Source organism: Ilyonectria robusta (genome assembly GCF_021365365.1).
Source record: "Ilyonectria robusta strain PMI_751 chromosome Unknown BGZ61scaffold_47, whole genome shotgun sequence".
Classification (NCBI taxonomy): domain Eukaryota; kingdom Fungi; phylum Ascomycota; class Sordariomycetes; order Hypocreales; family Nectriaceae; genus Ilyonectria; species Ilyonectria robusta.
In genome coordinates this window covers 46,528-70,382 of record NW_025764481.1, presented here as the reverse complement: position 1 = coordinate 70,382, position 23,855 = coordinate 46,528, and the positions used below count along the sequence as shown (strand labels likewise).

The following is a 23,855-nucleotide window of genomic DNA, read 5'->3' as shown; positions in this document are numbered from 1 at the left end:
TTAAACCCGCTCAACGTGTTCAGAACTATTAGTTTCATGGGGCTTCAGACTACTATCGACGGAAGTAGCGCTTGGCCGTAGGTCATCTGGGCTAGGGTATGCACTTTTGTGAACAGTGTACCACGGCTGATCAAAGAGTCGGTCCATGCTCTCCAAAGATCTTCCCGAGGTCTCCGGCAAGGCCAAGTAAACGTAAGCAAGAGAAATGCAACAGATCGACAGAAAGAATATGAATGCGCCGTATCGGTCGGTCGCCGCGAGTAGAGAGGGCATGGCTCGTGAGCAGCCGAAGTAGTTGGCCCAGTGGACAGCCATAAGGATGGCAACGTTGATTCCTCGAATTCGCAAAGGGAAGACCTCAGCAGAAACGAGGTATGGGATAGAGAACCAGCCGATCGACCATGCAATAGCATGTAGGTAGATAGCAGCGATAGCCGCACGGCTGGCAGCCAATGCGGACACACTGCCTTCTACTTTCTCCGGACTCCAGCCATTTGTGACGCCCAGGTACCCGCCGATATATGCAAGAGTCACAATCTGCAATGAAATGCCCGTCATGAGTGATCGGCGTCGGCCAACGAAGTCGACGACGAAGATGGCGAAGATCAGCACCGACAAGAACTTGACGATAGCATAACACCCGGTAGCAAGGAAGCGCGTCTCTGTGCCTTGGATTCCCAGGTACCCGAAGATTGTCGGGCTGTACTGCGTGATGGCGTTTGCACCAGACCATTGGCCAAAGACGTGGCAAGCAAAGATGAGCATGAAGCGGCGTCTGTTTGAAAGATCCACAAACGTCTCTTTGATGAGATCAAGTGTGCTCGAGCCGGAAACAAGTTCAATTTCGTGGTTGAGCTGCGACTCAATGCCCTGGAACTCGGCCTGGACGTATGGGTGATCCTCTGGTAGCTGGCGGAATCGAACCAATGTTGCAAGAGCTTCCGACCGGTTGCCCTTCATGAGCAAGAACCGCGGAGTTTCAGGCGTGAAGATTGAACCAAGTCCCCAGATGACGGCTGGCACGACCTGCAGCACGGTTGGGAGTTGCCATTGAAGATTGGTGCCGGCATGGTGCTTGGTGATGCCGTAGTTGAAGAAGAAGCCAAATACGACGCCGAGTTGCTGGCAACATGTGTATTGAAGTGTTAGGAGACCGCGAATAGACTGGGGAGCAATCTACCAAGTCGATGTCAGCATGAGATAATACAGAAAATGCTAACGAGAGTCCGTCTTACTCACCTCTGCGATATAGATTGATGGCAAGACCGTAGTTGTCCCAATGCCAAGACCAGTGATGACTCGCGTCACATAAAGAACTGTCAGATTGCCGTTGCTGAAAGTTTGGCCAAGAACGCCGGCGATATAGACAATCGTAAAGAGTTGGAATGTGAGCTTCCTTCCGAGCCGCTGAGTGAGCCACATGCAAGCCAAGCAACCAAAGACGGCGCCAGCGGTGGCAATAGCCACAATCCAGCCCTTGGTATCCGCATATTCATCCTCGGATTGATTTTCGAGACCAAATCGTTCTTTAAAGACGTCCATGATGACAACAGAAGCAATGTTGCCTGTGCAATCAACGTCAGTTCATGCTAAGTTCATGTGGTGTTAGGTACGTGGCATACCTTCATCGAAGCCCTTGGCTACGCCAGAGAAGCCCCAGATGCACGTGCATGCTAGGAGATAGAAGTTGAATATTTCTCGGGGGCTCTGTTTGATGGCTTCCTTGGTAGCCTTGATGAGACTTGGTTTCTTCGTCATTGTGAATGATTTCAATGAGATGGCGAGGGGATGGCTGATGAATTGAACAGAAACACGTCTGGATGATTTGGAACAGGATTGGAGAAGGAGAACTTCCAAGCAAGTATATAATCACAAACGGTTGCCCCGGATTCGGCAGTCTGTATCAGCGTCGGGCGAGTGTTGAGGTATCACCCCACATGGACGGGGATTGAATCTGGGGTGAGAGGACGGGAGAGGTCCGATGTTGAAGACTCAGCTGGAAATTTTAGCTAGTCCTGATGTGCTTACCCCAGCACGACTGGGGTTGAAATCCGGGGCCGGGAGAAGCATGACTCGGGGCGTCCACCTTTCGTAGCCGGAACACGTCCGAGATGATGGCACTTCCAATGGCCCACAACATCGTCCCATTTGAGCCCCGCAGAATCAAGGATTCTCTGGTTAGTTCGAATTTGGTGTAGAGAAAGAAGCGGGGTAAGGGTTTGGGACATGGAGAAGCGCCATGTTGTCCGGCACAATCGCTGCCGGACGGGGGAGGTCCGATATGATGAAGCGTTGAAATCTCCTATGACTTGGCCGGTCGATTCGCGCTCTACTAACCTGAAGGATCTGGCAATCTTGAGGAGTCTGCCCCGCAACACGTCTCAAATGGGCTTCATCCCCGATCAAGTGGAGAGCAAGCCGTGATCTATAGTCGGCCAAGGTCCGATAGACATGACCCTATAGTCTCGCCTAGCTCACGGTGCGTCGGGCGCCAAATAAACGGAGTCGGGGACTTCATGGATTAGGTTGATTGTACTCCGCATTAATTTCTGTACCCCTTGCGGAATCGTCATCTCGGAGGCAAGAACAAGGCTCTCGACCTTGGCCCAATCCCCCTCGCCTTGGACCGTCTCGGAGAATGTGTTGAGTACACCGTACAAGCTTTGTGCACAACGATGCCGTTCTGATATAACAGCCAGTATTCGTAACACTCTCTGGCCGCTTTTCGAGATAGTTTGAACGGTTTTCAGAGCCAGAGGGATCTGGTGGCGATGGATGAGGAGGTAAAGCCAAGCGACCCCGGCGCAGAAGACGTCAATACCATCGAATGTAGTAAAGGCGCAACCCTCGGCATTAATTTGGTCCTCCAGCGTAGCGATAAAACCAGTAAATTCTTGCTCTGCATTCTCCATAATCATAGGCATCAGTTTCTCTGGCTGTGATGAATCGGAAATCTGTAGCACAGCCAGAACCACTCGGCAACAGAGGCGGCGAAAGTGATACTTTTCAAGCCAAGTGTGGCACTGGTTGGACTTGTTTATAGGGGCCGTTTCTCTCCAATAGCGGTAGTTGCTAAAATGGAAGAGCACTCCCTTGGATGGATTCTGTCGCACATCGTGAAGTAACATGGCGTGCTGCACGTTCCAAGAGTGGACCTCATCAGAATTTTCTCGAGTGTTGGTGATGGACGGAGGCTACAGATATGTGTTAGTATTTGATGCCTTTTTATAATGACCTGCTCAACTTGGACATACCGTGGTCGTGATATCTTCATCATGGAGCTGAAAAGGTCGATCCAGGGAAATGCTGACCAGTCTACAAATTATTAGAGACGCAGTGACGTTTAGGTGGATGAAATGACAAGACTCACACATCGAGCACATAGAGGGTCCAGAATGTCCGACTATTATTTCTTCGCTTCACATCATCCGACTCAGGATCCGATACTCGTGCGTTGTGCATCCCCCCCGAAATACATCGTGTTGTGGCAAGGCCCAAAAGATGCCAGGTCGATCCTCCAAATGCGCTGTACATGGAGAAAATTGCCATCATCGTCAGGCATTGTGCGGCACCCAAATCATCCGATTGGGCAATGGCTCGTGGAGCGAGTTGATATGCCGTCAAGGCCAAAGCTGTCGCGTAGCTCTCCATAAAACGGTGGTCTTTTGACAAAAGAACCCCTGTGGCGACCGCCAGGTGGATGAGAATAATTTTACCAGGATTACTCACGACTAGGTCGCTGACATTTTTGTCTTCATGCGCTTGAAGCAACTCATGATAGTCAAGTATGAGTTGTTCCACCGGTGTAAACGGTAAAACGTATTTGACCAGATCAACAAATTTTTGAAATGGCGCTTCTGTTCCGACAGTAGTTAGACTAACACCCTGACGGAAGAGACCGCGATGGAAGTCTCCAAGAGGGCCAAAGATTGCCGCGTTTTGGCTGTCTGATACCGACGGGTTGCTTCCAGACACGCATGTGACTGCTTGGACAAGGGTATAGAATGATATGTTTCTGCTAGAAAACGGTTGTTCCCAGGTGAGTTCGTCCATGGCACTCAGCGAGAGATATCCCATCTCGGTTTGTAGCGTGTCACCGTGTGGGATGTCGCTAGATTCGCTGCCCTGAGCAATTTCACTGTCCCCAAGTTGTGTTTCCCGGGTATTGGGGTAATGACGAGGGGTCGCACTGCGATCTTCCTCCAAGTTGAAATGAGACCTGACGGTGGGATAGTCAGAAGCAGTTGATGACGAAGCTTCCAAGCGAGTCTTGAGCACCTCTACTCTGCGCTTTAGCGACTCAATGTAACTAAGTGATCATACATCAGCAAGGCTTTGCAATTGAGATTCTATGGTGAGCTGGGATGAGTACCTGTGGTGAGATTGAGGATCGGCCGGGTCCAAAACAGTACCAAGGCGACGCTCAATACACGGAGAAGACGATGCTCTACATTGGAGACATGATGGTTTGCGACGATCGCACTGAGCATTGAAATTGTATCAGACCAGCATCATTTATTTATCACGGCGAATGGGAAATCTCTAACCTTTTGCTTCCGCTTCCAACACCGTTCGCAAGCTTGTGGCATCAGGTCGCCGACGGTCATCTGCTCCTGAGACGAGACTGAGCTGCGATCATTTCGGTCCTGGTCACTCATGGTGATACCCTCTATAGACATTGAGGCCCAACCCGCCGTGGCAATCAAAACGCTTTGGTGCGATTTGTCTGACTGGCTCACGACTTACTATCCCAAGACTCCCAGAGTGCAGAAGGAAGAATGCGGGGATTGACGGGCGAGGTCCGAAATGCATGGCGGCGGAGGTCCGATGGATCTTTAATCCCGCTACTCCGTAATCAACGTCGAGACTTGCGCTAAGGACAGACTTGGCTAGGCCTGAAGGGGAAGAAATGGGAGGTTCCCTGGTAAACACGGCATTGAGCTTTGGACGAGAGTTGTTATGTTCATGTATAAACGGTCGAAAGTCCATTTCAAGGATTTAGTCATGAGGCTGTATCACCCTGTCTGTTTCCTCTTAACACTGGATCTCACGCTCCAACCAATTCCTCTCCGCACCGCATAAGCCGTCTTCAATAATCCAACTTCTCATTCATTGATACTTCCGCTTTTATTCCGTCTCAGTCCATCACCCAAGATGGCTGCCTCCCTTTCAAACAGCATCAAGGACAAGATGGTAAAGGGCGAAGTCGCGTATACCCTGAGCGTCAAACTAGTCCGTTCTGTTGAGATCTCCATGATGGCCAAGACAGCAGGCTTCGATGGCATTCTCATCGACATGGAGCACTCGTCCTTTGACCTCGACACCACCGGTCAAATCTGCATCTCCGCCCTCTACGCGGGCATTGCTCCTATTGTCCGCGCCCCAAGCAAGGACCCTTTCTTCGTTTCGAGGATCCTTGACGGAGGTGCTCTTGGCGTGATTGTCCCTCACATCCGTAGCGTCCAGGACGCCAAGGATGTTGTTGCTGCGGCCAAGTTCCAGCCTGTCGGTTGCCGATCGTCGACCAATGGCTTGCCGCACTTCGAATTCCGCTCTTTGCCTGCCAAGGTCTCCAACCCCGTCTGCAATGCGAGCACCTTGGTCATCCCGATGATTGAGACACTGGAGGCATTGGAACTCGTCGACGAGATCGCTGCTGTCGATGGGGTGGACTCGCTCCTCATCGGTACTAATGACCTGACGGCAGAAATGGGCATCCCAGGTGACTACGAGAACCCTCGTGTTACTGAGGCGTATAAGCGCACGATTGCGGCCTGTGACAAGGTCGGCAAGTGGGTTGGCGTCGGAGGTTTACATGCTCGCATGGATCTGGTGGAAAAGTTCTGCGCCATGGGTGCTAGATGGGTCATGGCTGCGACTGACGGCCCTCTTGTTATGGCTGGAGCTTCCAAGAGAGCTAGTGAAATGGCACAGCTAAATGCCAGGGTCACTGGATCTCAGACAAACGGCAAGGTTTAGGAGGATGATGGATATCTGGCAGGTTGTGATAGTAGAGTAATTAGATATGGCATAGACATAAATAACCATGGTTCTTAAATTCGTGGCATCATATTCTACTTAATTTAAATTGCACTAGTAATATTTCTGACTTGTCTGCTTACCATTTGTGTGGTGATCTTCATCAGAAGTTCAGTTGGATTGGTTCGGTGCGAGATGGATCAATGCGTTTCGTGGCGAAATGGACTTGACCGTACGGAGGGCCCTTTCAAAAGTCTCGTCCAAGCGCTAGCAACACTACATCCCTGTACCCTGTCAGTTACCTGAGATACATAGAGGTTGTGACAGCATCCCTAAGCTATCCCCTATACATTCTGCAGCTTCAGTGGTATTAGAGGCTGGTGGCCAGGATCTAGTGGATGATGGTGTGCTGTAATCTGCTACCTTTTAGGGCTTATGAGAAGTAGGAAGTACTTAGTGTACTTAGCCTAATTATAATTAGCTGATTAGGAATTGTTGCTTTTTCTTAGGACAAGACTTTTGAAAGAGCCCTCCGTATTCCGCATCGGAATCAATCCCCACGACGACCTTCGCCCGGCAACCCGCATATAAAAAATGCCGAAACCAAAAGCCGCGAGCTATGACCGCATGTCCTACGGCCACCGTCACATCGTCACATTCGCGGAGAATGTCCGGTGGATGCGCGCGGATGGATTCGTGACATTCGTCGGACCTCCACCGAGATTGTGTGAGTCACTACCCCAGAGTCAAAATGAAACCTGGTTGCGATTCGGCGAGGAAGCGTTGAAGATAATAAGGCCCAAAATATGGGGAGAAATGCCTTGATTCCCTTTCACAATTCCGGTATTCAATTTTCTTCCCTTCATTTAATAAAGGTCCTTCAGTCAGACTAAACTTGTTCTTACCACACCACCTCAATCATCTTGCCCAGCCGAGTCAATTATCATTACAGCATAATGACCCCAAGCCGCTTAGATGACAGCAGAGCTTCAAGCCCCGTGGACACTCAAAAACCCACAGTGTATCTGCTCGATAACTTCCACCCTGAAGCCATCAAGTACTGCCAAGAGCGGTTCAACGCCATCCTTCCTGGAGACCCAGGACACGCCAACTGGAGACAGAATGCCCAATATCTTCTGATCCGTTCATCCCATCTCACGGCCAAGGATGTCGCGCTGTGTCATAACCTCAAGGCCATCGGCAAGCAAGGCGTGGGTATCGACAAGATTGACGGCAAAGCTTGTGCCGAAAGGGACATCAAGATCTTCAATACACCTGGCGTCAACGCCCAAGCAGTTGCTGAGACGGTGCTGGCTTTGACAATGTCTGTCGCTCGAGAAGTGCCCCGCATTGTCGCACAGCAATCGCAAGGATTGGTTGTTCCCAAGGAAACGTGCTCAGGCTTGATCATCTACCGCAAGACGATAGGCATTCTTGGCATGGGCAACATTGGGCAGGCGGTGGCTCGAATCTTCCGAGGAGCCTTCGATGCCCAAGTCATTGCATATGACCCGTTTATGCCACCTGATGCTTGGTCGGATATTCCTCATCAACGCGCACATACCGTTGATGAAGTCTTGCGAGTATGCGACGTGCTCAGCATTCACGTTCCTTTAATACCAGAGACTCGCAACCTGATATCCTACCGAGAATTGGGTCTTATGAAGCCTACTGCCATCCTGATCAATGCGGCGAGAGGCGGGATTGTCCATGAGGCTGACCTGGAGCGTGGTCTGCGAGAAGGCTTGATTTGGGGTGCCGGCTTGGACTGCCACGAGCAAGAGCCGCCAACCAAGGAGAAATATGGAGCGTTGTGGGAGCAACGGGTGTTGAGCACGCCTCATATCGGAGCTGCAACTTCACAGACGCAGATGGAGACTGCAATTGCGGCAGTTCAACGGCTATATGAGTTCATCAAGAGCGAAGCGAGCTAAGAGTCGACCCATGAATGCGGACAAGTACACTTATTTAGATTTCCTCGAGTATCATATGTCACAACCTTGATCATTTCAACAGAGAATATTAAAAATCCCAGGTGTGAAAGTCAGTATCCATGGAGCCCCAAGCATACTCTCCAAGTCCGGCTTCTAGCTGTTCCATCATCTCATCGGTAAGTGTGGGCCAATCCATAATCTCGTCTTGATGCAAGTCCATGTTGATGTATCCAAAATTTGATAGCGCACCGTTGTCATCGGGTATTTGTGAGAGTGGTGATCTTATTTCTGTCTGAGTCTGGGGCGGAGCGAGAGTATCCATCATGTTCTGTCTCGAATGGTCCATTTCGACAAGGGCCGCCGCTAGATGATTTGAGTCTGGCAGTCTATTTTGCAAATTGATCTCGTAGAGCTCATGACCTTGCGAAACATGTTGATGGGAGACTGTACCTCCATCAGGTTGGTCAGTATTCAACGTTGAGATAATGTTGGTGTCCTTGAGAAGGTTGTCCTTCAGAATTTCGAACACAATGGCGAATCTGCCTGCGTCAGGCATCTCCTGTCTAAAACCTCGCAAGATATTACTGCACAAGGCAAGTGTTATGACAGGCTGGTGCATGTAGCCAGTTCGGCTCCGCTCGTTGTGGACGCCCACTGAGACGCAATATATGATGGACAGACCAGCGGTGAATATGACTTGGAAATAGTTACGAGTCCAGGTGATACATTTGATCTGCATCATACGGTTGTACAACTCGATTATCTGTGTCGCACTGTCTAGACACATGACGAGTAGATCGTCTGGTGGCTGGCCATTTCGTCTCGGCGCTATGTGGATAGCGCCTCGTATCAACAGGAGCTTCTCCTTCTCGAGCAGGAAGTCATACCACTCTACTCGCTCATATAGGGACTGAGGTGAATCAAAGACTGGAGCGTCTTGCCGCCACAAGTCGAGTTCGTTTAGGAACTGATACAACTTGACGTAGATGTGACCTGATGAGGACCGGTGTGGTATAGGGGTTGCCGCTCCACTGCTGCTGGGTATGCTGCGACGGGCGTAGAACTCCGAGTGAATGCGCGAGGTGACTTTGCGCAATTTGATATGAAAGATGAATACAGAAAGCTCAGTTGGGTGGGATCCAGTGCGAATGTCGATGCTTGCTAATGAATTTGCTCCCGTAGATTGCGTAATCGTTCCGTCGGCTGCGTCGATGGGAAGTTCTATAGTGATATCCTTGTCGGCTATAGCGAATGGTCGACCTAAAACGCCAGAGCTGTAACGATCCAGGATGTAGCACTCCCAGAAAACACGGCGTTGGTGCTGTTCCTCGAGCAACCCCAATGGACGTATAGGTCGAGCATGTAGACTCTGTTCGATGCACTGCCGCATGCAGAAGCGTGATATTTCCCAAAGGGATGTACCTAGAATAGTGATTAAATGAGGATCCTAAGGGAGGGAGTACATAGTCTTACCAACATGGTGGTACATGCCAAACCGCGTGACCAGAAGAAGATTCTGAATGGTGTCCAAAGTGCCTATGAGTGGGAAACCCCCAATATGTGTCTGAGCCGCAAGGTAATAACCGTACGGATGTTCCTTACTCTCTCCTTTACGGTATCGTGTAACGGCACTGAGAGCAAAGACCATAAAGAGGCGAAAGTAGTCTTGAGCGGAGGGAGTCTGAGACGGCAAGGGCTGATATACTCTGCTGAATGTGTCCAAAACACCTTGCCGTAGGAGAAAGGTATGGTTTATGTGGAAACGGCGAAAACTGCTCGGTTAGCATTGCAAATTGTCGGGAGACTAGACTTACTAATTATCTAAAAGTGCAGATGCCTCTTCCATTGGGGGCTGGACATTTGCAGTTACATCCAACTCAGGAAGCCGGGGTCGCTCTGCGAGGTGTTGGAGGATCTGCGGCTTGTATGCCTGCCACTTTGCATCCGAGAAGATGTGACGGAGGAAGCTGTACGCCGATGGTTAGTGTCTGATTGTGTCGAGAACGGTCCACTGCCACATGGACAGGTAGCTTGACTTGCCTTAATCCACTCCCGTCTCCAACAAAGCCGTTAGGGCGCGCTGTCGATACTGTGGATGTCAAGCTCCTGGGCGTCTCATCATCACGCGGTGGATCAGCTATCGGAGGCGGATCCTGCGGCGACAAGGTCTCGAGCTTCGCAAGCAGTTGCCGTTCCTCATCTTCAAGGCGCCGGATGTAGTCGCGAGGGTATTGCTCCGATGTAATGGGATCTACAATGATGCATGCCGAGCTTGACTTGGTGCAGTTGGAACACTTGGGGACGCCGCGATCGCACTTGATCTTACGCAGCCGGCAGCGTCGACACACGGGGATCTGTCTGAACCGTTCGTCTACTTGAGGTTCTGAGGACATCTCAATTGTAGTGCCACATGAAAGCCCGCAGCGTCTGATTGCCGCGATGGCGAGGCATTCGAAAACGGCGAGAAGTTTGGAAGTGTGAGGGGTGACAGCTCATGGAACTGAATGGAGATCTTGGGGGCCACCACATCTTAGTAACAGGTTCGCCTCACAAGCGGGGGTGGGGCGCTTAATTAATAGAGGAAGCTAAGCGGCGTACGGCAACGGATGCAGATGTTGAGGCAAAGTATTAATTCGATTAATCAAACATATTTCATGAAGACATGACAGAATTGATGTCGTAGATTGACTATTTAATTCCCCAGTGACTGGGACCTAGAAACCTCACGACTTCAGCTTGGGTGCTGGCACTGCCCCTCGACAGTGCCAGTCGACCTTCTGAATATTGCCTTCCAGGCTGTCTGTAATATACAAGGTCTTGTGTTCCGGGCCACCAAAACAACAGTTCGTCAAATTAATTCCTGGTGAACCGCTGACAATACGGGCCTTCGGAATACCACTAGCATCCACCACAAACACAGACCCAAGGCTTGGATGGCAGACAAATAAATTGCCCTCTTCGTCTAGTGCCAGACCGTCCGGACCAGCATTTCCGAATGACTGGAAGAACACGCCTACTTTGGATGTTGTCCCGTCTTCGTGAAGCGGAAGCCTCCATACTTGATTCGCTCTCGTCATGGCGACATAAAGGAAGCGTTCATCCAGGGACAGCACGAGGCCGTTGGGAGACGCACCGTTGTCCACTAAGGTGTCTAATCTCCCGTCGGGGGAAAGGCGGTACACTTTCCCAGTAGGATCAGTCATGCCAGTTTGGCCTTGGTCTGTAAAGTACAGGTTTTGTTGGGAGTCCAAGATCAGGTCATTTGGGCCTTTGAATCTCTCCAGATTCTTCCTTGTAAGCTTCGGTTTGATTTCCCCTGTCAACGGGTTGAATGCAAGAATACCCTTTGCACAGCGGTACGTCAGCTCGCACATCATACCGCTTTTTTGTAGAACATGTAGTTACCTGTTTGTAATCTGCCACAAGCAAATCGCCCTCCTGGGTCCCTACTAAGCCATTCGGCTCTCCATCCCACTTGCAACAAACTGTAACTTTTCTCTCGACATCGATCTTGAGAATGCGACCGTATGGAATGTCGACAACGTAGAGATTCCCAGCAGCGTCAGCTACAGGGCCTTCGAGAAAAATGTGTTTGAAGTCCCTCGCGAATCCGCCCTTCCACTCCGATTCTTGTCCAATACACCTCACCTCGTCCGGTATACGGACGTATAGATCGGCTTGGATCACCGGTGGTGCGGGAAAAAAGTTCATGCCGTGATGTGTATTTGCCGATCCTGAAGCCGAACCCCTGATGATGCCAAGCGTTGGATGACCTGGCGTTGACGCTTTCAATCTCAGTCGGTCAGCCACCGTTAATATGGTGCGACTTTGATCTCCAATCCCCCTCAATATGAAGTCACCTGGGCTCTCTTCGCGGCCGGGGTCCGACGCTATGAAAGCCCCATTGCGGGCAGGGTCCGAAACATCCACATCAGCTCGCGGATGACCTCCGAAATACTTCCCCGCACAGATTACGACAATCTGGGGAAATCCGGGGGTACGGTGCCAGTGTCCACGAACCAGAACCGCCTACCACACCTTGAAGCATGGGGTGGAGCAGTGAAATCCGGGGTCTATATCTTACAACCTGCTAGAGCGGTGTGTTATTCGAATTGCTATTAAATGGTGTTCAAGTTCCCTCGAACCTCAGGACTCTATCTCAGCAACCAGTTCTACGCCACAACCCCCTAGCAAGAGCCGGCATTCCGACCTACCCCAAAGCGATACTTCAGAGAAAAGTCTTAGGCAGACGCTTCCGACATGACGGAAACTGAAGTCAGGAAGTCTGCAGACTCGAATACCGCCAAGAGTCCAGCGGTTCTCCACGTAGAGAAAACTGCAGCCCACAATGGCCTCGATCTCGTGGCTCTCCGTCAGCGATACCCGCTTCTCGCTGACGCCTCGGACGAGAAACTGGAGAGCTTGAACAAAGCTGTTCTTAAAAAGCTGGACTGGTGGTTCTTGCCATCCATCACTATGATGCTCCTCATGAAGTAAGTAGTCACGGACACTGAAAAAAATACCTGCTTACAAGACACTGCCAGCTACCTCGACCGAATCAATGTCTCCAATGCGCGACTCGCTGGAATGCAGGACGACTTGCACATGTCCGACGTTGAATGGTCCGCCGGGATTTCCCTGTTTTACGTTGGGTACATCATATCTCAAGTGCCAGCGAATATAATCATCGCCAAAGGCCAACCTCGCCTAATCATGCCAATGATGATGTTGGGTTGGTCGACCGTCACAATATGCATGCCCCTCATGACCCGACCCTGGGGCTTCATGCTTTGCAGATTTCTTGTCGGGTTCACCGAAGGCCCGTTTGTCCCCGGAGTAGCGCTCATCACCTCTTCATGGTACACCAAAGAAGAGGCCCCATTTCGGATGGCTATCTGGCATGCTGGAAATATCATCTCCAACGTCTTCTCTGGATTACTAGCTGCCGCTATTCTCACCAACATGGATGGCCTCGCCGGCTTAACCTCTTGGAGATGGTTCTTCCTTTTGGAAGGTGAGTAAACCCCAACCGCCCCATGCTGGATACAATCTGAATTGCTTGTAGGAATCGTCAGCATTATCGTCGGAGTGGCGGGATTCTGGACTCTACCCAACTTCCCAAACAACACTGGTAACGGATATTTCACTGAAGAACAGACCCAAATGGCACAATACCGCATGCTCGTGTCTGCTGGAGGTATTTCGGAAGACGACGAGGGTGACTACTGGGGTGGGTTCTGGATGGCAGTGAAGGACCCTTTTACCTGGATGTTTGCAGCTCTCCACTTCGCAATCATCATCGGTCAATCTTTCAAGGACTTCCTCCCTTCGGTATGTCAAATCTTCTGCCCTTCAGATTTGCTCCTGAGACTAATGTAAAAAGATTATGGACACTCTTGGATTCTCCAAGACAATCACATATCTCATTCAGGCGCCGCCATACGTCATCGCCTATCTTGTCACTCTCGCTGTCTCGTGGTCTTCTGGAAGATACCTTGAGCACTGCTTCCACATTATCGGTCCCATGGCTGTCGCTATAACTGGTGCTGTTATCATGATCAGCACACTTAATGTCGGTGCCAGATACTTCAGTCTGGTCTTGCTGTGCAGTGGCCCGTTTGTCGCTCTCAACGTAAGCCATGATGCACTCCCTTGCGATTAATGCTTCATCAACTAACGCCATGTGTAGATTCACATTCCGTGGGAGACAGCCGTCGTCCCTCGCCCACGAACCAAGCGAGCTGCTCTGATTGCCATCGCGAACTGTGCCTCATCTGTCTCGCATTGGTTCACCCCTTACTTTTTTCTGCGATCTCAGGAGCCCCGTTACCAGACAGGCGGCGGTATCATTATTGCCGGTTGTGGTCTATCAATCATATTGTGTCTTATTATAAGATTCGTGTGCCAGAGGAAGAATATCGAGCTTCAGAAACGAGAGGATGAAACTGGGGAGATCAATGCTTTTAGATATGCTACCTAGAAGGCCTGAAGGTGATCAATTCTAAGTGGCTATAGTAAAAGTCTGGGCTACTGATTTAGGCAGCTACTCTTACTCAGATGATATCAATGACATGCTTCATCGGCACCGCCGGAGTTTTGATAACAAACATCATTCTTGAAAGCGACCCCTCACTTGTGCTGATGAATCGATACCGAACGCCCCGCACGTATCCGATGTCGTGATTAGCATCTACATCTGTCGTCATCGCGTTTCCTCTACAATAATTACTAATTGTAAGTCTGACGGTAATTTGCACTGTAATAAATAATGTCTTGTCCCCAAAACAAGGAGGAAAATTCCTCCTCGAGGACATATCCTGAAAGCTGTAATCGAAAACACAGACGCCATGGCAAACTCCAAATCATTGCACCTCACCGCATTCATGCGACCAGTTAGTCTACACACTGGCGCATGGCGATATCCCGGGTCGTATCCAGATGCCAACTTCAATCTAGCTCACCTCAAATCATTCATCAAGACCTTGGAAGATGCTAAATTCGATGCCTTCTTTATGGCCGACCACCTGGCCGTCTTGAACATGCCAACCGAGGCACTCAAACGTAGCCATACCGTCACTTCTTTTGAGCCCTTTACTCTGTTATCGGCGCTATCCGTGGTTACGGAGAAGATTGGCCTTGCCGCGACAGCCTCGACCACCTACGACGAGCCATACCACATCGCCCGCCGCTTTGCTTCTTTGGACCACATCAGCAATGGAAGAGCAGCTTGGAACATTGTCACCACTGGGAATCCCGAGTCAGCCAAAAACTTTGGCCTTGACGAGCATTTGGAACACAGCGAGCGCTACAAGCGGGCTCGCGAGTTCTACGACGTTGTCACCGGTCTCTGGGACAGCTTTGCCGACGACGCATTTATCCGTGACCGAGAGAGCGGCGTGTTTTTTGACCCGCAGAAGCTGCATGTCTTGGATCACAAGGGCGACGCACTAAAAGTCAGAGGGCCACTCAATATTGCACGCCCAGTCCAGGGCTGGCCTGTCATCGTTCAAGCAGGGCAATCCGAGCCTGGAAAGCAGCTCGCTGCTGAAACGGCAGAAGCAGTCTTCTGCTCGCCGAAGGACCTACAAGCTGCGAAGGCCCTGTATGCCGACATCAAGGGCAGGGCTATCGTTGCGGGACGGGATCCCAATCACCTCAAAATCCTGCCCGCTGCCCTGATTGTCATTGGCGACACAGTCGAAGATGCACAAGCCAAGCGCCTCAAGTTGGACAGCCTGGTGCACTACGACAGCGCCATTGCCTCACTCTCCGTCGTGCTCGGCACGGATGCGTCCACCTTTGATCCAGATGGCCCACTCCCAGCAGATATCCCAGAAACTAACGCAAGCAAAACCGGACGAGCAGGAGTTCTGAAGCTGGCTGAGGAGGAGGGGCTGACGGTTAGGCAGCTTGCACAGCGATATGGAGGCTATGCTGGGCTTGCATTTGTTGGGACGCCTGGGTCAGTTGCCGACGCCATGGGCACCTGGTTGGCCGAGGAGGCTGCAGATGGCTTCACTGTTGTGTTTCCTTTCTTGCCACAAGGACTTGATGATGTTGCTCTCCGTTTGGTCCCGGAGCTGCAACGCCGAGGCATCTTCCGTCGGGATTATGAGGGGACTACACTGCGAGAACATCTTGGGCTTCCTCGACCGAAGAACCAGTTCTTTCAAGACTAAATTATTCCAAGCTTGTAATATTCATCGTTAGCAATGCAGAAAATTCATGAATTAAGTTATCGGTCGAATTCATGCAACGCTCGGTAGTTGCTCAGTCGGCCTGCTTAAAAGCGCCCTCCTACCTGCCAGCACTAATGCCAAGGCAGACGAATATACCGATCCCGTGGTAGAAAACGCAAATCTTCATGCAAAGTCTCAGCTTTGACATAAATACCTGACCGCTTTTCAATGTGTGCGGGCACAGCATCAACAAAGCGTCCAATCGGAGAAGAGTAGATTTCGCACCATTTCAGCTCCGAGGCTGGGTGCAAGCCACGCCGGGCTTAGACAACCTAAGAATAGAAGGATGAAAGCAATTTAGCAGAAATCGTGCAGAATATTGCGCTAATAGAAGAGAACGCGGCAGCCTGTTTGTTTTTCGTCAGCTGGTCGTGGAGGCTGTCCCTCACCGCATGACCAACAAATGACATTCAGGACGATATAACTGGCTATGGATATGCTAATGGAAAAGAATATGGGGGTTCACAGCATAGCTTCGAGGCATATTTTAAGCCTAAATCTAGGACTATTCAATTTTCCCCGCGCAGGATTGAGGCTATAAGTAGCGAGGAATCAGCCTGGCAACCAGGTCCAGTTTGGACAATGTCTTGTAGCATCTAGAGCCATCACGGATACCCTCAGACATGCATCTTGCTCAGTTTTGCGCCCTTTTTGGCATATTTGCCACAGCCCAGGCCTGTCTTTTGCATGGAGAGATCGAAGGCGATCATCCCCAGCTCAGACGCCGAACTAATTCTACTGCGTCCACCATCCACATCCATGCTGGGGATCGTTTCAATGGCGGAGCCGTCGCGCCCCGAGGTCTTGGCTCTCAACCCGCAGGTGCCAAGATCGAAGGCTTGATGAACGTTGCAGAAATCCAAACTGCAGTTCAAGGCCTTGTCAACAAGTTCGGAATCCAGATGTTCACTGCCCCAGACGCAACATCTCAGGGCGCTACCATGTTTGGGGGCAAAGTCGGCAACGGTCTGGATTGTGACGATGCCTACCGAGTCTACTTGATGGCAGGAATACACGCTCGTGAGCGCGGTGGCCCAGACAATCTCATTTACTTCATCTCCGACCTTCTCTGGGCTCAGAGTCTCGGCACAGGACTCACGTATGGCAATATGGTATACACACACGATGATGTGCTTACCGCTTTGTCGACGGGGATTGTATTCATGCCCTTAGTCAACCCAGACGGCGTAGCCTATGATCAAGCTACGGATTCCTGCTGGCGCAAAAATCGCAACCCGGGCGGCGCCGTTGACCTCAATCGAAACTTCGACTTCCTCTGGGACTTTGAGACAGATTTTGCGCCTGGGCTTGGCAGCTCACTGGCATCTTCAGATCCCAACGAGCTGACGTACCACGGCACGAGTGCGTTTTCGGAACCAGAGACGCGCAACGTCAAGTGGGTGATGGATTCGTTCCCCAAGCTACGCTGGCACGTCGATTTGCATTCCTTCGCTGGTTTGGTGCTCTATCCATGGGGCGACGATACCAACCAGGCATTTGATCCCAACCAAGCCTTCACCAATCCAGATTACAACGGCAAACGCGGTAAAGTTCCAGATACCCCTGGGCTTGAATACAAGGAATACATCACCTTCCCAGACTGGGACGCAACCATGATCGCGGCAAACAAGGTCGCCATTGGCATGGAAGGCGCTGCAAACAGACCCTACGATGCGCGCCAATCTTCGTTCCTTTATCCAACCTCTGGCGCGTCTACAGATTACGCATTCGGTCGAAGCATGGTCAACAGCGACTTGAACAAGCTGTACAGCTTTACTATCGAGTTTGGCTTCGCTGGACCGGACAGCAATTGCCCCTTCTATCCAGACAATGACCAGTTCCACAGCAGCATACTGGAGGCTGGAGCAGGATTCATGGAATTCCTACTCACCGCTGCACGACAAGGCCTCGGAAGCCCTAGAGAGTGTCCATCAGGAGGCGCAAGTTGCGCGGCAACGTGTGTGCCAGGCGATTGCGGCGGCCGTGCGACCTGCGAGTTCTTCAACCCTCTCGACGGCGCACCGAGCTTCGGGAGTAGCTACTGCTTCTGCCAGGCGGGCTACAAGGCTACTGGCGTAGCAGACTCCGATACAAGCAAGCAGTACCATGTCACTTGGACAAATGGCAACGGTGACCAAACCCATCGCGTTTTGGTCAATCCAGGACAGGACTGTTGGGATGTGTGTGGAGACAACCGCTGCGGTGAAGTTCCGTTGAAAGATAGCTGTCGATAAACAATGTTTGAGAAATGATTTATGATATGATACCTGGGTAAACTTTTTAATTTGCAATTACTATTTTTCGCGCGATATTACTTTGCATCCCGTTCCTTGAATGCGTCTGAGAAGCAATCTAGCCCAGCTTCCTCTCTGGAGACATACCGAAATACATTACCGCATCAGACAACGCCGAAATGCGTCGAGATCAATGGGTTGCCAGACTGACAGAACACGTCTTCTATCATCGGCATAAGCGCGCTTATAACGTTTTGACCATCAACAATGACCTCGACTATCACTTCAGAAGCAACACTATAATCAAGGATCAAGTCATCGCCTATGAGAACCCCTCTCATAGTCCCATTCCCTTACTTCTATTATTTATCTGTCTGTCGCTGTCATCAATAGCGCTTGCTCCGAGTAATGATTCCGTTCAGGTACACATATCTGAGCAGGGTCACAAATTTACCATTGTCTCTACTAGAATGGCATAATTATAAACATAAATGTTAAAGGCTCCTTGCGCGTTTCCACAGCCACCCAGTTCCTACAAATAAACATACAGAGCATTCAAATAGGTGAAAATTGAAAGAACACCATTCCGCAGCAACCCCAACGCTTGCATCCAAATTCCGATATCGATACGAAGTTTCCGTCCCTATCTTGAAGAAGACGGATGCGACTCGGGAGGCTATCATCGTGCTCCAGCCTCTTATGCGAGCTCGCCTCGGACCGTAGGCGAATTTGCAGGTGTGCTCAATTCCAGTCGTGGCACGGATATAGCTGGGAGCTCCTGCTTAAGGACAGGTGAAGGCACAGTACCTGCGGTGGTAGAAACGGCACCACGCGCTCTTTTTCGTTTCCAGAAGAAGAATGAAATAGCCATGATGACCAGAAGAACACCACCGCCGACACCCCCGCCAATCCCAGCTTTGGCAGCAATCGACAGCCCATTTTCTGAGTTGTTGGGAGGAGTGCCAGTGCCAGAGATCCTGCTTTGCCCAGTGACCGTGGCTGTGTGGGAGGACGAAGCTATGTCCGTCGATTGGTGGATGAGCTGGAACAAAGGTGCGTTGAGGATCATGGTGCTGATGACCGTGACCGAGTCTTCGCCTGACCCTGTTACGATGGCGGCCGTTGGTAGTTCGAGATATCTAAAGCCGTTGCTCTTGCCTGAGGAACAAAATACTGCTGGGAACGATCCTGTAGTGGCAATACTGTAACATGTGTGTGCGCGATCGACATCCCAGTCGAATTTACATGTGTAACCACTGGTTGCATGCGAGTCAGTCCCGATCCTCGAAAATAGGAAACAACGTACGTTGGACAACATCCTATACCGGTCTCTCCCTCTAACAGAGGGAACTGGAACGTGAATCCAGACACATCGGCGGTTCCTGTGGCAGAGCATCTCTTCTCATACCCTGCAGGGCACGAGATACCTGGTGAGTAGTAGCCCCAGCCACGCAGTTCCTTGTTCGTTTGCTTCACAGAGTCTGCACGATCCGGCCAGCACTCCACGTTGTCCTGGACGCCTTACGTGTTGAGGTCATTGTCGCTACAGGTCTGCCCTTGCCAGCCCCAGTAGCAGGCTGAGCATCCTTGCACAATGACCTTACAACTCTCAGGGTATGTGAACGGGGTTGTCAGCGGGCCCAGGTTCGTTCGTACGGTGGCCATTTCTGCAAGCAGCGGCGTCCCGAGAGCACAGAAGCCGAAGATGAAGAAGGAGATGAGCGACTTTTTGGAGAAGCAAAAAAAAAGGTGACAACGAAGCCTTCAGCTGACCCCCGAGTTGTTCGGCTGCATTGCAAGTTGGTAACACAGCCTGTTCTAGACCCGGCGGTCGGAACCGGCAGAAAACATTCACCAGGCGTCCAATCACATAGGAAACGCTATGCATTTAATTAATGAACATGTTATACAAAGTTAATGCACAAAGAAAATAGGCTATGATTTCAGCAGTCTGGCTCAAGATCTGTCTCCTAGTGGGGGACAACGGTAGAACAATGGCCCGCCATCGCTACATCAATGCACGAAGCATGTCTCTGTCTAATCAACTATCAATAAGTACTAACTTGGCAGCAGGTGAAGCCGACGGATCTCTAAATCTAATTGTAGGATGCAATAATGGATACGAGATGTCGGGTACACCATAACGTGTGATTTGTAACGTGAAGACCCAGGCATCGGCGCTTTGATAGGCCTTGCTACACAAGAGATACTATCAGTTTCCATCCTAGCAAGGCTTGAATTCTACGAACAAGACGAATCTAAAAGAGGACAGAACATAAGCACAAATTCGGCTGCAGAACACGCAAGATACAGCTGATGCTGGGGGGCATAGGTGCAAAGACAGATGTAGCCCTGTATCTTGAATCTGAACAGAAACGTAAATGTTCCAAGATTGAACGAAGTTCTTGACAGCAGGTACTCCGAAGGGGGACAAAGTAAACCAATATAAAAAGATCTGCAGTAACAAAATTATGGACCCTATACCTAAGTCCAGACGATCAGTGACTCAAATGAGTAAGGTTTCCACTACATCAAGTGTCCCGAGATACCGAGGCTAGCTGTCGACAAAAAAGACCCAAACCAACGCGCATCTATCCTTAGTAGAGCTGTAAGTAAGTGACGTGGTCAATTTAAAGTACGTCAACAGGTGATGGGATTCTCGCCTACTTCGATTCTATTCCCCGTCTCGTCCCACGGATCCATGGTCAAATAGCCAGCGCATCAAACTACCTGATCACGCAGCCGAAGGATCCACAAGCGTAGACGGAAAACTTTTCAGTTTTAACCATATTCAAAGAGTGGATCAATAGTGTCTTCAAATCGGGAATGTGGGCGGCAGACAGGGGTTCTCATAGGAATAGGACCCCTCTTCATGTGGAGATGATGCCATGTTTTCGAGGCTATCGATCGCGCTATCGATCGAGACTAATAGGCGATTGTTTTCATTGTTTATCCTTGATGCGCGTCGTCTAATGTCGGTGAGTTGAGGGCGTCAAGAGGCTCAGCCAGCGTATCTTTCCTGCGTTCGCTAAGACAAGGAGGAGTGGAGTGCTAGTGGGTTGAATCTTCATATTAAGCTTGGCCATTGGATACATTGACTCAAACTTCTTGTAACTGAGAGGCCAGAGACACCTGACGATGCAAGTCTACGTCAATCGGGACCTTAACCTGACGCGATAAGGCTTATCCAATGATAATCTACCCGCAGTCACTGTGGCTGGACTATTGACAGCTGAACCACACCCCCTCCGTCCGGCCACGAGGTACATTCTAGCTAGTTTCATTGACATAGCAATTCCTCTTGTTCATTTCTGGCCAAGTTCCTCCTACCAAAGCCGTTGTAGCTTGGTGGCGCTCGATAGTGGCGTTTTTGACAGGTGCAGTAGCCGAAGCGAGCCTCGTATTCGTGAAGCTAGATGCTCAGGACAAGCGAGCGAGGCCATCATATTAATTAATCCCATGTCGCCATTTTTCTAGAATACTCAAGGCTAAGTATCCCGTCCTTCAACGACAAAATGAAGCTTCCAACGCTTGTTTTCGTGCTAGCCGCTGCAGCATCGGCAGTTTCTATCCCGACCTGCAAGAATCCAACGGTACTGTGCAAGTATGTGTCTCCGCGGAACGCTGGAAGATGCTCTGGTCTCATCGGTATGATTCCCTTCGGAGATTGCATCTTGGCAACACACGTAAGATTGAAGGCGAAGTACTGATTCCTGGTCAATAGACGCCAAGAAGATGAAAGTCGCAACTTGTCAAGCTGTAGCGCCGACCATCACTTCGACCCGCACGATTCAACCCACTGCTTTTGTAACGAGAACCATTTATCCACAGGAGGTTACCAAGAAAATCGAGAAGACGATCACAAAAGCTGGGCCGCCGTAAGCAGCCAGTGCAACCTACATCGAACCATCTAATGATCTACTTAGTATCACGCAGCCAACACTTAAACTAACGGTTACATCGACACAAATCGTCGAGACTACGGTGATTGACACTACAGTCTCCACGGCAACTTCAACGGCTGTAACGACGGAGTTTGAAACAACATGGACGACTAGCACGGTGTAAGTAAAACCTGCCGGTTTATTCTTACCATCTTCACTAATGCCGATCTTCCCGTAGGACTGAGCTCAGTACTTCCACTGTGAGCTGGGTAAAGCCGTATTGCGGTGTTCGCCGAAAGAAGCGATGCGTCGATTTGCGCGACATCAAGAAGCGCAACGATCGTCGTGCACCCCTGCCTGAAGAATGCTGTACATTACCCCGTCCCAAGTAATTGAATCCTTTGTAGTACTGACTTGTTTCGTTCAGCTTGTTTCCTCACATCAACCCAGCCTTACCAATCAACACAAACAGCTACCGTCACCGTCAAGAAGTCTCCCTGCACCGAGACGACCTACGTGGAGAAAAGCCAGGCTCGGACCGTTACCAGGACCGTCACATTCACCAAATATACTGGCGGAAGAACCCTATGTGCACCCGAGGCCACCGAGACCGTCATCCAGACCGTCACTCAAACGATTCACACTTTGACGACTATATTTGACACATCGGTCACCACATCGACGCAACACGACACAACTACAATTACGGACACTACAGCCACCACTGAAATCGTGATCGAAACCGCCGACCCTTGCGATGACGTCTCTGAAGACGCTGGATACATGTATCGGATGAACCAGCTGGCCAATGATGTGGTTGGCGAGACAAGTAACGGTCTGACTGTGAACGAGTGTTGCAGGAGCTGCTATGGCAATCCGAGCTGCGCCTACTTCAGGCACAAGGTTGAGCCCGAGCTTGAGTGCACCAATTATTTCATCAGCGATGATGCGACAGAGCTATATTGTCAGGGCTTAACAGACATGTGCCCTGTGGGATTTGTCGTGTATGCAAAACAGGGACCGACGGTTGACCCTGATTTCGATTATTGGTGGGGTCCCTGCCTCGGCTTGTAAGTCATTCCATTCTTTCACCTTGATCAGGGTAAACGACTTGAAGAATTGGACAACGGGTCTCACCCTCATCACATACACTTGCTAACACCTTGACAGTGCGCCACAACAGCGGTAAAGTCGCTATTTTGGCCGTCTAGCTTTGACTAGGATATCAATCATGACAAACTTTTTTCAATTATAAAATGCACAGTCACACAATGTTCTCGGTCGAAACTATTGGCATTGTGTTATCTTTGTCTACGTTTAGAATCAAGTCTCGACTGGCCACGAACGTGAATCCCTCCAGCCTCAACTGTACAGGCCCAGGATCTCTCCAACTACGCTCTTGTAGATACCATTGGGGTCAAATTTCTCCCTTATGACCTTAAACCGTGCCAGATTCTAAAAGGTTACTCATTGTGCTATTATTAAGGTGTAGCACATACATTTGTGTCTAAGTTCTTCACTCATCGCTTCAGCATATTACGAGTGTTTTTGGTCCAATGAGGCCGGCAGTGCAAATCATCCACCAGCATAGCATATTGGCGAGATTTGTCGCGGCGTGTGTTGAGACTAGCTTAGCAGCAGAAAGGGACAGCAACAACACATAACTCATTAACTTGCTTTGAGGGAGATGCATAGAAGATCGCCACACAGGCATCTTGGCTGGTCAGCCCGAAGCTGCACCAGAGTATGTGTATGGGGTCGGATAGATCTGAGGCCTCTATCTCCTGATAAGTAAGCATCTAATGAGATAGAACATCAGGTCTGTTGCAAGAAGGTCCGTTGGCAAGGCTTCATTAGTGCCCGCGGCAGCCCGATATTTAACGGAGGTGGGAGACATAGGTTGGATAAGGACTGCAGTGATGGTTAAAATAGACTCAAATGAATCTCGCAAAAAAAAAAGCAGCAAATTAATAGCCTTCATAGTCGTCTCGAGACCTTCCAGTCTGCCCAACTTCAAGGAAGAATCTCTGAAGTAAAAGTATTGCCTTCCTCTCTGTGTAGGCTCCGACCTCCCCTTTCAACCTT

General features: G+C 50.3%; 12 protein-coding genes across 12 annotated transcripts; 6 read left to right on the top strand and 6 right to left on the bottom strand.

Annotated features, from left to right (window-relative positions):
• On the bottom strand, nucleotides 1–1,758 carry BGZ61DRAFT_371656 (general substrate transporter; the record flags this gene model as incomplete). The annotated part of the gene is made up of 3 exons (XM_046242119.1): nucleotides 1–1,176; nucleotides 1,240–1,565; nucleotides 1,623–1,758. 3 exons carry the CDS (start codon nucleotides 1,756–1,758, stop codon nucleotides 1–3), a joined length of 1,638 nt encoding a protein of 545 aa, XP_046095100.1.
• Nucleotides 1,759–2,474: 716 nt separating this feature from the next.
• Nucleotides 2,475–4,658, bottom strand: BGZ61DRAFT_540705 (uncharacterized protein; the record flags this gene model as incomplete). The annotated part of the gene is made up of 5 exons (XM_046254946.1): nucleotides 2,475–3,194; nucleotides 3,255–3,315; nucleotides 3,371–4,309; nucleotides 4,373–4,482; nucleotides 4,548–4,658. The coding sequence occupies 5 exons, from the start codon at nucleotides 4,656–4,658 to the stop codon at nucleotides 2,475–2,477; spliced, it is 1,941 nt and encodes a 646-aa protein (XP_046095099.1).
• A 496-nt stretch (nucleotides 4,659–5,154) lies between these two features.
• On the top strand, nucleotides 5,155–5,979 carry BGZ61DRAFT_486384 (HpcH/HpaI aldolase; the record flags this gene model as incomplete). Its single annotated transcript, XM_046249856.1, has 1 exon — nucleotides 5,155–5,979. The coding sequence occupies one exon, from the start codon at nucleotides 5,155–5,157 to the stop codon at nucleotides 5,977–5,979; it is 825 nt and encodes a 274-aa protein (XP_046095098.1).
• Nucleotides 5,980–6,935: 956 nt separating this feature from the next.
• Nucleotides 6,936–7,913, top strand: BGZ61DRAFT_540703 (D-isomer specific 2-hydroxyacid dehydrogenase; the record flags this gene model as incomplete). Its single annotated transcript, XM_046254945.1, has 1 exon — nucleotides 6,936–7,913. The coding sequence occupies one exon, from the start codon at nucleotides 6,936–6,938 to the stop codon at nucleotides 7,911–7,913; it is 978 nt and encodes a 325-aa protein (XP_046095097.1).
• An 88-nt stretch (nucleotides 7,914–8,001) lies between these two features.
• On the bottom strand, nucleotides 8,002–9,561 carry BGZ61DRAFT_500119 (fungal-specific transcription factor domain-containing protein; the record flags this gene model as incomplete). Its single annotated transcript, XM_046251511.1, has 2 exons — nucleotides 8,002–9,335; nucleotides 9,387–9,561. 2 exons carry the CDS (start codon nucleotides 9,559–9,561, stop codon nucleotides 8,002–8,004), a joined length of 1,509 nt encoding a protein of 502 aa, XP_046095096.1.
• A 229-nt stretch (nucleotides 9,562–9,790) lies between these two features.
• On the bottom strand, nucleotides 9,791–10,306 carry BGZ61DRAFT_486381 (uncharacterized protein; the record flags this gene model as incomplete). Its single annotated transcript, XM_046249855.1, has 1 exon — nucleotides 9,791–10,306. The coding sequence occupies one exon, from the start codon at nucleotides 10,304–10,306 to the stop codon at nucleotides 9,791–9,793; it is 516 nt and encodes a 171-aa protein (XP_046095095.1).
• A 330-nt stretch (nucleotides 10,307–10,636) lies between these two features.
• BGZ61DRAFT_486380 (uncharacterized protein) lies at nucleotides 10,637–11,624 on the bottom strand (the record flags this gene model as incomplete). The annotated part of the gene is made up of 2 exons (XM_046249854.1): nucleotides 10,637–11,257; nucleotides 11,319–11,624. 2 exons carry the CDS (start codon nucleotides 11,622–11,624, stop codon nucleotides 10,637–10,639), a joined length of 927 nt encoding a protein of 308 aa, XP_046095094.1.
• Nucleotides 11,625–12,173: 549 nt separating this feature from the next.
• BGZ61DRAFT_371776 (putative vitamin H transporter) lies at nucleotides 12,174–13,893 on the top strand (the record flags this gene model as incomplete). The annotated part of the gene is made up of 5 exons (XM_046242126.1): nucleotides 12,174–12,406; nucleotides 12,458–12,927; nucleotides 12,979–13,244; nucleotides 13,297–13,545; nucleotides 13,603–13,893. The coding sequence occupies 5 exons, from the start codon at nucleotides 12,174–12,176 to the stop codon at nucleotides 13,891–13,893; spliced, it is 1,509 nt and encodes a 502-aa protein (XP_046095093.1).
• A 367-nt stretch (nucleotides 13,894–14,260) lies between these two features.
• BGZ61DRAFT_371660 (luciferase-like domain-containing protein) lies at nucleotides 14,261–15,592 on the top strand (the record flags this gene model as incomplete). The annotated part of the gene is made up of 1 exon (XM_046242120.1): nucleotides 14,261–15,592. One exon carries the CDS (start codon nucleotides 14,261–14,263, stop codon nucleotides 15,590–15,592), a length of 1,332 nt encoding a protein of 443 aa, XP_046095092.1.
• Nucleotides 15,593–16,275: 683 nt separating this feature from the next.
• Nucleotides 16,276–17,886, top strand: BGZ61DRAFT_500115 (zinc carboxypeptidase; the record flags this gene model as incomplete). Its single annotated transcript, XM_046251510.1, has 2 exons — nucleotides 16,276–17,609; nucleotides 17,691–17,886. The coding sequence occupies 2 exons, from the start codon at nucleotides 16,276–16,278 to the stop codon at nucleotides 17,884–17,886; spliced, it is 1,530 nt and encodes a 509-aa protein (XP_046095091.1).
• A 697-nt stretch (nucleotides 17,887–18,583) lies between these two features.
• On the bottom strand, nucleotides 18,584–19,551 carry BGZ61DRAFT_510710 (uncharacterized protein; the record flags this gene model as incomplete). The annotated part of the gene is made up of 3 exons (XM_046252074.1): nucleotides 18,584–19,142; nucleotides 19,229–19,367; nucleotides 19,434–19,551. The coding sequence occupies 3 exons, from the start codon at nucleotides 19,549–19,551 to the stop codon at nucleotides 18,584–18,586; spliced, it is 816 nt and encodes a 271-aa protein (XP_046095090.1).
• A 1,850-nt stretch (nucleotides 19,552–21,401) lies between these two features.
• On the top strand, nucleotides 21,402–22,959 carry BGZ61DRAFT_540697 (uncharacterized protein; the record flags this gene model as incomplete). The annotated part of the gene is made up of 6 exons (XM_046254944.1): nucleotides 21,402–21,534; nucleotides 21,611–21,764; nucleotides 21,813–21,950; nucleotides 22,009–22,139; nucleotides 22,198–22,840; nucleotides 22,941–22,959. The coding sequence occupies 6 exons, from the start codon at nucleotides 21,402–21,404 to the stop codon at nucleotides 22,957–22,959; spliced, it is 1,218 nt and encodes a 405-aa protein (XP_046095089.1).
• Between the last annotated feature and the right edge of the window lie 896 nt (nucleotides 22,960–23,855).